The sequence below is a fragment of the Neltuma alba genome, unplaced genomic scaffold, assembly GCF_004799145.2.
Source record: "Neltuma alba isolate B1F8T4 unplaced genomic scaffold, ASM479914v2 tig00013096_pilon, whole genome shotgun sequence".
In the NCBI taxonomy this organism is placed as follows: domain Eukaryota; kingdom Viridiplantae; phylum Streptophyta; class Magnoliopsida; order Fabales; family Fabaceae; genus Neltuma; species Neltuma alba.
The window spans coordinates 21,207-31,597 of record NW_021637422.1 but is presented as its reverse complement, the minus strand read 5'-3'; the positions used below and the strand labels follow the sequence as shown (position 1 = coordinate 31,597).

The 10,391-nt window shown below is 38.1% G+C and overlaps 3 protein-coding genes across 3 annotated transcripts; all 3 read right to left on the bottom strand.

The window, feature by feature from the left end:
- Nucleotides 1-1,098: 1,098 nt before the first annotated feature.
- On the bottom strand, nt 1,099-3,203 carry LOC114734425 (probable 6-phosphogluconolactonase 4, chloroplastic). Its single transcript, XM_028922060.1, has 3 exons — nt 2,846-3,203; nt 2,566-2,701; nt 1,099-1,754 (listed from the first exon to the last, which is right to left on the bottom strand). Exons 1-3 carry the CDS (start codon nt 3,010-3,012, stop codon nt 1,284-1,286), a joined length of 774 nt encoding a protein of 257 aa, XP_028777893.1. The 5' UTR covers nt 3,013-3,203; the 3' UTR covers nt 1,099-1,283.
- Nucleotides 3,204-3,883: 680 nt separating this feature from the next.
- LOC114734428 (6-phosphogluconolactonase 3, chloroplastic-like) lies at nt 3,884-5,924 on the bottom strand. Its single transcript, XM_028922062.1, has 3 exons — nt 5,412-5,924; nt 5,126-5,261; nt 3,884-4,518 (listed from the first exon to the last, which is right to left on the bottom strand). The coding sequence occupies exons 1-3, from the start codon at nt 5,762-5,764 to the stop codon at nt 4,054-4,056; spliced, it is 954 nt and encodes a 317-aa protein (XP_028777895.1). The 5' UTR covers nt 5,765-5,924; the 3' UTR covers nt 3,884-4,053.
- Nucleotides 5,925-8,013: 2,089 nt separating this feature from the next.
- On the bottom strand, nt 8,014-9,273 carry LOC114734422 (probable 6-phosphogluconolactonase 4, chloroplastic). The gene is made up of 3 exons (XM_028922059.1): nt 8,909-9,273; nt 8,673-8,808; nt 8,014-8,536 (listed from the first exon to the last, which is right to left on the bottom strand). Exons 1-3 carry the CDS (start codon nt 9,271-9,273, stop codon nt 8,057-8,059), a joined length of 981 nt encoding a protein of 326 aa, XP_028777892.1. The 3' UTR covers nt 8,014-8,056.
- Between the last annotated feature and the right edge of the window lie 1,118 nt (nt 9,274-10,391).

Here is a 10,391-nt window from a genome sequence, read left to right as displayed (position 1 = left end):
AAAAAACTATTGAATTTTAAGATTTCAAACTAGTCTTGTTTACTCCACTTTAATAAAAATTAAATATATTTAAAAGGTAAACAGAAACACATTTTTTAAGAAATTTCTGATTTATAATTTTGAAATTCAAAAAATATTTTTGTGTGGATTTTCTTATCGTCTCATGCATGAACAATGGCTAAAAATAAAATAGACATTGTGTTCAATCCAAAAATCCACGGTACGGGCTCTTTTAATATTATAAAATTAATAGATATCTATAGATTGATTCTCATACATGATTTTTATTTCAAAATTAATGTTCATTATATTAATTGATATATGATCTTTGTATTTTAAATTTGTATAAATAAATTCTTATACATATTTATTAGTCACAATTATTTTGATAAACAAAGGAGAAATCGTAAGGCGAGACAAATGCACAGAGCCATCCTTAGCAAAAGAAATTAGAAAGAAATGCAATATGATTCCATAATGGGAACATATTAACAAAAAGATCCCAATGTTTTTGTAAATATGTTTCTTACATAAGACCTCATTGCAATTTCCCTAAAAATTATTATTTTTTTTTACTTGATCAAAGTTTCGTTTTTCAATGTTTTAAAGCATAAAAAATTTTCATCTCTTCTAACAAGTATATTTTTTGAGATTTGAATTTGCCTCGCGGGATGCACAAATATTGTCAACAGGCAAAACAGATCCGGACAAGTGTGCTGGGGTGGGGATTAGAAGAACCCAGCCCATTTTTAAAACCTTAAAAGCAACCCAGCCCATTCAGCAAACGGACAACACACTCAATGGACGGTCTTGATTCACGATCAAAAGGCTACGTGGTAAGCTAACGAACTAGCGTGATCATCATCACCGCCACCACTACGGCACAAGCGAACATCAGAATCTTGAAACCCGGACAACCTGGCCTGACCCAGCCCAAGCCGGTCCAGGTGGAAAATTGTCGGAGCAAAGAACCATACCAGCCTGACCGGATCGGTTGATCAAGCTAGACGGGTTGCCCAACTAAGTGATGGGACCACTCATATACAATAAAGTAGTTTAAAAAAAAAAAAAGAAAGCAAAAAACTGGGGACCGAAGCGTAATGAGGTTTTTTAAACACATAAACTTCATTAAGCACTCAAATTATCTGTCCTCTTATTGCAGCCATAAGGATGATACGATAATCTAAAACTGAGATGTCAATATTCAGCAGTGGCCTTCTTGTTCTCAGATCAGAATGAACATTACAGACCCACAATATAGACTCACTGCCTAGCCGAGGCATCTACAGCTTTGAAGCTGCTTCTTTGTCTAAAAACCATTTTAGCTCAACCTCAGGTGACACCATTTCAACAGGCAGCTTATCAGAATTCTCAGAACCTCCCAGTGCAGCATGAACTGCATTTTCTTCACCAGCACCAGTGGAAGTCACCACCATTGCAATGTAATCAGAAGAATTGATCACCGGGAAGGTGAAGGTTATTCTTTCCGGCGGAGGCTTTGGAGAGTCCTTAATGAAGGTGACCCACCTTTGACTCTCTTTCACAAGAGGATGCCCTGGGAACAGAGAAGCTACATGCCCATCAGGCCCCATGCCCAGCAGCATCAGATCAAATTTTGGAAATCCGGTGGCCGATGATAACCGCAGCACTTTGCTCTCGACCAACCGCCTGAGACATGCCTCATAATCATCAGCCGCTCCCTCCGCCGGCAAGGTATCATTGATGGCATAAACATTGCCCGGAGGAATAGGCACCTTCCAACAGAAACATTAAGAAATTACTAGCAGGTGAGGCTGATCACAGAGTATCCAATCAGGACAGTGGGAAGATGGTAAATTTATATATCTGTCTTCTATGTGCGACATGAAATTTATAGTAGGTCGCACTTTTAACGAGTTCATCTAAAGTTCATGTCCAGTCAATTGTAGCATTCTCCAAACAATAAACTAAATAACTTGAAGAGTTGAGAGTGCCTTCAACTTGCCTGAAATCTTTACCCTCTTACATCATTCAATAAATATGAGAATTTACTCATCAAACTTGCGAACATGACAGCATGCATTCCAACAAGGAAAGCTTTTGATCTTTTAAACAGGATGTACACTTATCATCCATGACCCCAAGTTTAAGGGAGTGTTTGGGTAAGATCAAAACAATAATTTCAGAAGTGTTTTTACGGTATACGAAATAAATTTATCTCAATTTGTAGAAAAGTGCTTCTAAAAAGTGATTATTGGGGTATCTAAACACCCCCTAAGTGTATCTCCCTGATACTTGTATCCTACTCACTTCCTCACTGTATGAATTTTTCCAGGCAAACTTCTAAGAAAAAACTTGTTCCATCTACTTCCTTAACAGAGTTTCTAACATGCTACTTGTTTTTAACCATGCTTTCAACTTGAACTTGGAACTTATCACCACTTACCGCGATGAACGAAACTAAAATTTCTGCGACAACTGCAAATAAACCTCAAAGTCCAATAATATTGTTCTATTTTCAGAAGTTAAATACTGAAATCTCCTACGAGGCCTGATAGATTACTCGTCATCAATAATTAAATATACCTTGGACAGAAATCCATCATAAGCAAGCTTGTAGTTACTATCTTGATGAGTCTTTGGCACCACCCTCTCATCCAACCAAAACACATGCCACTTAGACCAATCAACACCATTAACATGGGGAGGTTCCACCAGTTTCCTGAAATTGCAACATGAAAACACACGATCAACAAACCCCACAAGCTAATACAACGCAATTGCTATGATGCCCATTGAAGGGGATGGAAGCATTATAATATGAGACGAAAAATAAAAAGTTTTCAATAAATAATAGAAAAGTCACCGGATATTATCTATCAAGGTGCCACCAGACAGAACGATGGTGAAAGACCCCTTCTCCTTAGTGAACTTGTTAGACAAATCGGCGATGTAACTGGCCAAAGACACGGCCAGATCATCTTTTTCGAAGACTTCCACCTTCTTGTTCTCGGACTTTGCAGTCTCAGCCATTGAAGCTTTCACTTAAGGGAAAACCTATTACGATTCACTCTAACAGAGAAACCCCTCTATAGGGAAAAGCTCGAAACAGGAATTACTGTGGAAAGTGGAGCAACAAGAAGGACGAATTGAGCTGATAGTGTGATGGATTTAGGATTCGCGAATATTGATCCAAAGAGCAACACTGCATTTTATCCACAAAAAAGGCAAAAAGAAAAAAAAAGAAAAAAAAGAGGTGACCACGCACAATGAGTCCTAGGCAACAATCATCATTAGGCCCTGGACCGGGCAACGCAACAGCATGTGAAACAAAACGCACTTCCACTCCAAATTCATGCCCCTTCCTGCCCCCGCTGCCGTAATAAGGGGGTCATTTTTTGTTAATTTAATTTTCTTTCCTCTTTTCTTCCCCCACTTCCCCTCTCTTTTCCGTGGAAATTAGACTTGCGGTGGTTTCTCCCTGTTTCCACACCCTCAGCATCTCCTAACAGCAGAATTCCAAGCCCCGTCCACCACAGGTTGTAATCTAATATACTATTTCCAATCTTAATTATAAGACTTTGTTTATAACTACAAATAAAATCTTATAATTAGAATCAGAACTACAAACAAAATCTTATAATTAGAACTGGATATAGCATTAAATTTTATCATCATATGAGTTCACCTCCACTATGTTAATAATTAAAATTCACTCAATGTAAGGTAGACTTTTTACCAAAATTTATCAGTTTGTCGTCATTGTCGTCAAACTTATTCTGTGATGCAAAATTTGGATGCATTTTTTTTTTTTTGTATTCCCATTCTGAATTATAGTTGATACACTGAATAAACAATACATGGTCATTAGTGTGGGTGTGAATAATAAAAAGAGCGAGGTTTCTTCCCAATAACACGTTTGGACCTTGAAGTTGTTCTTTTATTGCCACAAGGATAAATCCTTTCCACCGGTTATCTGTCACTGAGACATCAAAATTGTTCTCACATCAAAATTAACAGTACAAACACAAATACACAAGCACAACACGTGGATCCATATCTTAGCTGAGGGATCTACAGCTTTGAAGCTGCTCCTTTATCTAATAACCATTTTAACTCCTCCTCAGGCGATACCAATGCAACAGGCAGCTTATCAGAATTCACGGTGGCTCCAAGTGCAGAGTGAACTGCATCTGCTTTACCAGCACCGGTTGAGACAATTGCAGTGTAAGCTGAAGAATTAATGACCGGAAAAGTAAAAGTTATTCTCTCCGGGGGTGGTTTTGGCGAGTCTTTGATGAAGGCAACCCATTTGTTACTCTCTTTCATGAGAGGATGCCCAGGGAACAGAGAAGCCACATGCCCATCAGGGCCCATACCAAGCAAGATCAGATCAAATTTTGGAAACCCGCTGACTGATGATACTGCTATCACATTGTTCTTGACCAAGTGTCTAACACATGTTTCATAATCATCAGCTGCTGCCTCAGCTGATAAGGCATCATTGATGGCATATACATTGCCAGGAGGAATTGGAACCTGCCAAGAGAAACATGCAGAAAGCATTAACTGGTAAGTTTGACCATAAAGCATCGGATGCAGAAAGATACTATGTCACAGCCAATTGTAGTGTTTTAAAGCATTATAGATATGAATAGCCTCTGAATGGCGTTCAATCCAAAAAGGAAGGCTTCAGAACTAATGAGAATTTACATATCAGACTTGTGAACATCGAGAATACTATTCAATCAAACAAGGAAGGCTTCTGAAATTCTAAACAGTGTTTAGTGAGATTATGATGCCCCATAGTTTAGTAACATCTCTGTGATACTTTATTCTTGGGTACTTCTTCACTTAAATATTTTCAAAAGAGGTTTTTGAGGAAAATATTCTATACGATTCCTCGAAGGCATTACTCGCTATATTTTTTAACAACGCCCTCAACTCAAACAGAAACGCATTTCAATGGCAGAAGCAGGGCCAGTTAAAAGTCCCACATTTTAAACTTGAAACTAACCCTCCTTTCTTACCACAATGGAATGAAACAAGAATGCTGTTTTATTTGGGAAAAAAAATAACACTAGTAAATTCCTTAGCAGTAGAAAACTTAAATCCTCTATGACACAATAATTCGTGATCAATATACCTTGGAGAGAAATCCATCATAAGCAAGCTTGTAGTTACTGTCTTCATGAGTCTTAGGCACTACCCTCTCATCCACCCAAAACACATGCCACCTAGACCATTCAATAGCATCAACATGGGGCGGTTCCACCAGTTTCCTGACATAAAATTTCCCCGTATGAGAAACTACTATTCATGTTCTAAGATCAACAAACTCCCCAAGCTAATCCATTGCAATTGATACAAAAACCCATCGGAAAAGAAAATCGGAGCATTCTAAAACGGCGAAGGCACGATAGTAAACTGACCTGAGATGATGAATCAACGACCCACCAGACAAAGCGACCGTAAAAGCTCCTCGCTCTTTAGTGAACTTAGCAGACAGATCGGCGACGTAATCGGCCAAAGACACGGCCAGCTCATCCGTTTCGAAGACTTCCACCTTCTTGCTCACTGACTTTGCAGTCTCCGCCGTTGACATCTTCACTATGGGGCAAAATCTCTTGAGATTCACGCAAAACAGAGAAACCCCTTTATTGGTAAGAGCGGGACTCAAAAATTTATGAGAAAGCTGGGGCGAGAAGAAGGAAGGAGTTGAGGATGATGGTGGATTTAGGATTCGCGCAGACGGGGAAAACAAAGGGGAGGCGCCAGCGGCCATTCAAAAAGCGCTCACCCTCTTTACAGGAGCAGAGTGGTTGCTACGCTTTTATCACTAGTCAATGGAATTGGGAACAAAACCGCACATGAACGAAACCTGCAAGTACCATTCCAATTGTGACGCTTCGCTTGAGAAAAGGGACGCTCTGACCCCTGTGAATGAGATCATACCCTTGGCTTCGTTACAAGTAAGGGTGAAAATAAACCAAGCGACCTGTCAGGGGCTTGTGGCCTGGTCTGTAAATGGCCTGGTCTAGTTTGACCTTTAGATATTAGACCAGACTTAGGCCTGTAAAAAGGCCTGTTTGCTTTATCAGGCCAGGCTCAGGCCTGACAGTAAACCTGTGAGGCCTGTCAGGCGGCCTGGGCCTGTTATCTTTTTTTTTTTTTATGTTAAAATTATAAATTGATAGGAGGGATTTTGTTATTCTAATTGATTAATTGAGAAAACTACATCCACATAAACGTGTTATCTAAAGCCTATTGCATGCGTCATTTCATTTCCATTCTCTATAATAAAAATAATTGATATATGTATAATGACACATATTTAAACAGAGAAAGAAAACATAAGTGCATTTAAAAAAAAAGCATCATTCATTTATTTGATCCATGCTTATAGAATATATATATATAGAGAGAGAGAGAGAATTGACCTATTATGTTTTAGACCGTGTATATGTGTGCTCAATCTAATTCTTATTATAATAGTTACTTAATTAATTTAAATAAATAAATAAATTATAATAACTGTAATATTTTTTTTAAAAAAAAAAACCATGTGTAACAATAAGATCAAATATCAATTTGTTAGTAAATTAGTCTGAATAAATGATAAATTTAAAATATAAAAGGGATTAAAGATGTTTCATATTTTAAACTAGATCTAGTCATCAACTAATTTTTATATTAGAGATAGGATGAAGTGATATTTTTATATCAGAATGAAATTATGTTTTCTAATAATTTTTCATATTAGATTTTTTTTGGGCCTAAGGGGACATATTTTGCAAATTGTGTTAATTTGATAATTTCATATTTTTTGTTTGTATTTTAGATCAATTAGGTTGAATTATTATAATTTTGAATTGATTTATGTGTGTTTAAAATTTATTAAAAAAACAGGCCTCTTAACAGGCCACAGGCCAGGCTTAGGCCGATTAAAAGGCCTTTCACAGGCCGTAGGCCAGGCTCAGGCCAACATGCCTCACCACAGGCCTGGCCTGTTTCCACCCCTAGTTACAAGCTCCATTTTTTTTTTTTGATGAAACATCAGGGTATCCACCGGCAGACCCGGTGACTAATCCCTTTGCTGGCTTGTAGGCACCTCGATGGGTGGGACAGCTGGCCTGAGGTTTTAAAGTTTTTCCATGCCTAAGATAAGAATCGAACCCTCGACACTTGGTTGAGGGAGGATGAGCCCCCACCGCTCAACCACACCCCCCAGGTTTACAAGCTCCAATTTTACGGGCAACATATTGTTCCCATTTGATTACTATTTTCTGTTTTGTTTTTTGTAGGAAGCTTAATTTTTTAATGGAAAACTGAAGCATATTATAATACAATTTGACGGTGCCAAGATGAAATATGTTTTTGTATATTATTTTTTAAATTTCCTCCCATCTTTATACAAGAGTTTGATAAGAAAGAAAATCCCTACTATGTATAATAAATAGCGATATTTTGGATGGGAGACAAATTAAATTAATGCTTATGTTTAAGATTAAAGTAAAACTTTTTGTATAACTAATATAAATTACTTTAATGACAACACCTAGATAGTTTTAGCGAAATACTCTTCTGGTCCTTAATATAAGACCTAATTATTGAGTTAGTTTTGGTTCTAAATATAAGGTCCATTTCTCATATTTATCAATTTTCTCTAAATTACCCATATATATACTCCCTCAACCATAATCAAGTAGAAGAGGGAGAGAGGTATTAAGAAAGATGATTACGGTGTTTTAGGAAAAATATGTCATATTTCTTACAATTAACTAACTTACCTAACTTTCTTAATCTAATCAAATTAGTTAAATGGGTTTTATATTAAAGACCGGAAGAGTGGTATAAACCGCGCACTTCATATTTAATTTATAATAAGACCTGTTCTAGTTCATAAAATACTAATAATTGTTTCTAGAGTTTATAGTAAGACTGGTTCGAGTTCATATCTCAAAGAACTAGGCTTTTACATTCCATCCTTCCCTTGTACATTTAACTGAGAGGTGCCAGACAAAAGCACTGCTAATCAGAGCTTCACATAAAAACCAGAGAGACTAATATAGTTGCTCTACACGCGCAGGTTAAATAGCTTAGAAGCGGCACCTTTGTCCAAGTACCACTTCAATTGGCCATCAACAGGGGATACCAATTCAACAGGAAGCTTGTAACCTTTCTGATCATCTTCCAATACAGACTCAACTGTGTTTGCTTTCCCAGCCCCCGAGACCACAATTGCTATGCGGGAAGAAGCATTAATCACAGGCAACGTAAAAGTGATTCTCTCTGCCGGTGGAATTGGTGAGTCCCTTAGGAAGGAAACCCATTTCTGATTTTCCTGCAGAAGAGGATGACCTGAGAACAGAGAAGCCACGTGGCCATCAGGACCCATATCCAGCAGCATCAAGTCAAATTTTGGAAGCCCAGTGGATGATGAAGCTATCACTCTGCTCTCAACCAAGCTTCTCACAGTTTCCGCGTAAGCTTCGGCTGCTTTATCAGCTGGTTGAGTATCATCAGCGGCATGTATATTGGAATCAGGAATTCGCACCTCCCCAACAACGTTAAAAACCAAATCAGACTTACAGTAAAATTTGTCGGGCAATAATATAGAACACGGCAATGTGTGCACAGACATGAAGTCATATATAATAGATACACATGAATTTTGTAGGGAACATATATACCCTGGAGAGAAATCTATCGTGAACGAGCTTGTAGTTACTTTCCAGGTGATTCTTTGGTACGGCTCGTTCATCCGCTAAAAAAACATGCCACTTAGACCAATCAACAGAACCAACATATGGATCTTCAGCTAATTTCCTGAGAATTCATCAAACCCAGAAAGAAAAAAATTATCAAACTTTCTCACCACACGAGGAGTATATAAGTCGAGTGGCTCTCAGTCCAAAAAAGTGTTCACCTGAGGTACTTGACAGAAGATCCACCAGACAAAACAACGGTGAAAGCCCCCCTCTCTTCTGCAAATTTCTTAGAGAGTTCGGAAACATCATGGGCCAAAGTCACAGCAAGATGCTCCTTGGAGAATACTTCCACGTTCTCGAAGCTCTGTTTTGAGGCCTTCACTTTGCCAAAAGACCTCTTGGTGTTAACCTCGATCGGGGAAACCCTTTTGTGCCTCAGGGGCTGGAAAAGCAATTTCCGTGCTGCCTGGGGTAGCGACAGAAACGACGTCGTTGAGCAAAGAGACGGAGAGTTTGTTGAAGACAATAAGCTGCTCTGTGTTTTTGGGGTGCATGAAGGACAGAAAACTGCAGAGAAAGCCATTTTTAAGGGTATTGAATCGAAATACTGAGTTTCAGTTTCTGATTTCATCACCCTTATACATATATATATTTATGTCAATATGGTTTTTATTCTTTCCTAAATATTAGAAGCAAAGCACAAATCTTTATGAAGAAAAAAAGCTAAGCAAAGGACAAAGAATGGGTATATCCTTTCGCCAGCAAAGGAAGAAACATGCGTTGCACATGAATGCTGTAGTTTAGCGAAGAATGACCAGACTATTCTTTAACTGTTGTATCTTACAGGGCGAGATATATCGTTCATGGATTCTGAAAATCATTCAAGAAAGTTATTAACAATGGCCGGGAAATCCAACTGACTCAACGGAGGCATAATTAAATAGACGAGAGTTTGGGTCAAATTTAAAATACCGTTCTGCCATTCCAGGCGTTGTGTTTTGCATAAAGTAAAGTCGTAATTTGTTTTTGCTCAGTGCAAGTTCGTTTTGGAATTTGTTCTTATATGCGTCTTGTTTAGTTGGCGATCTATAGATTTGGGATCTATAATATGAAGTTGTAGCAAAAGAATATAATTTCTTGTTGCTTATCTAATTCCCCATCCCTTACATTCATCAAAAAGAATGGGTACATAATTGACAAGGACTTGACGATCGAAAGATTCTGGATACTCAAAATACACGTATTGTACACTAAATCGAAATGAAATGGGCCACATGTTCACAAAAAACTAGTAGTATCGAGAAAATGAAACGTACGTGAATAATAATAAACTTTTCATAGTCAAGCTGAGAAGCTGATGAAGCCTTTATCATCACTCTCGAAGAAGATAATCTTGTAGCTCTGATGAGGTCGGAGGAGGAGCTTCCTTGTTGCACAACCACGTCGTTTGGGAGGTCAAGAGTGAAAGAGTGGATTTGGTGAAGACAATAAGCTCTGCGCCCTGTGTTGGATGAGTTAGCAGAGTGTTCGATGGAATACTTGCAGGTCTAAACCTTATTTATGTCAAAATGATTACGTTGTTTACTAAGTGTTAGTCAGATCAAGCAAACTATGTATGGATCCATTTACTACTACGTACACTGGAAGGAAGCGATATGTTGTAAAGTTGACTCTTTAGATCGATTCCTGAGACATCAAGTA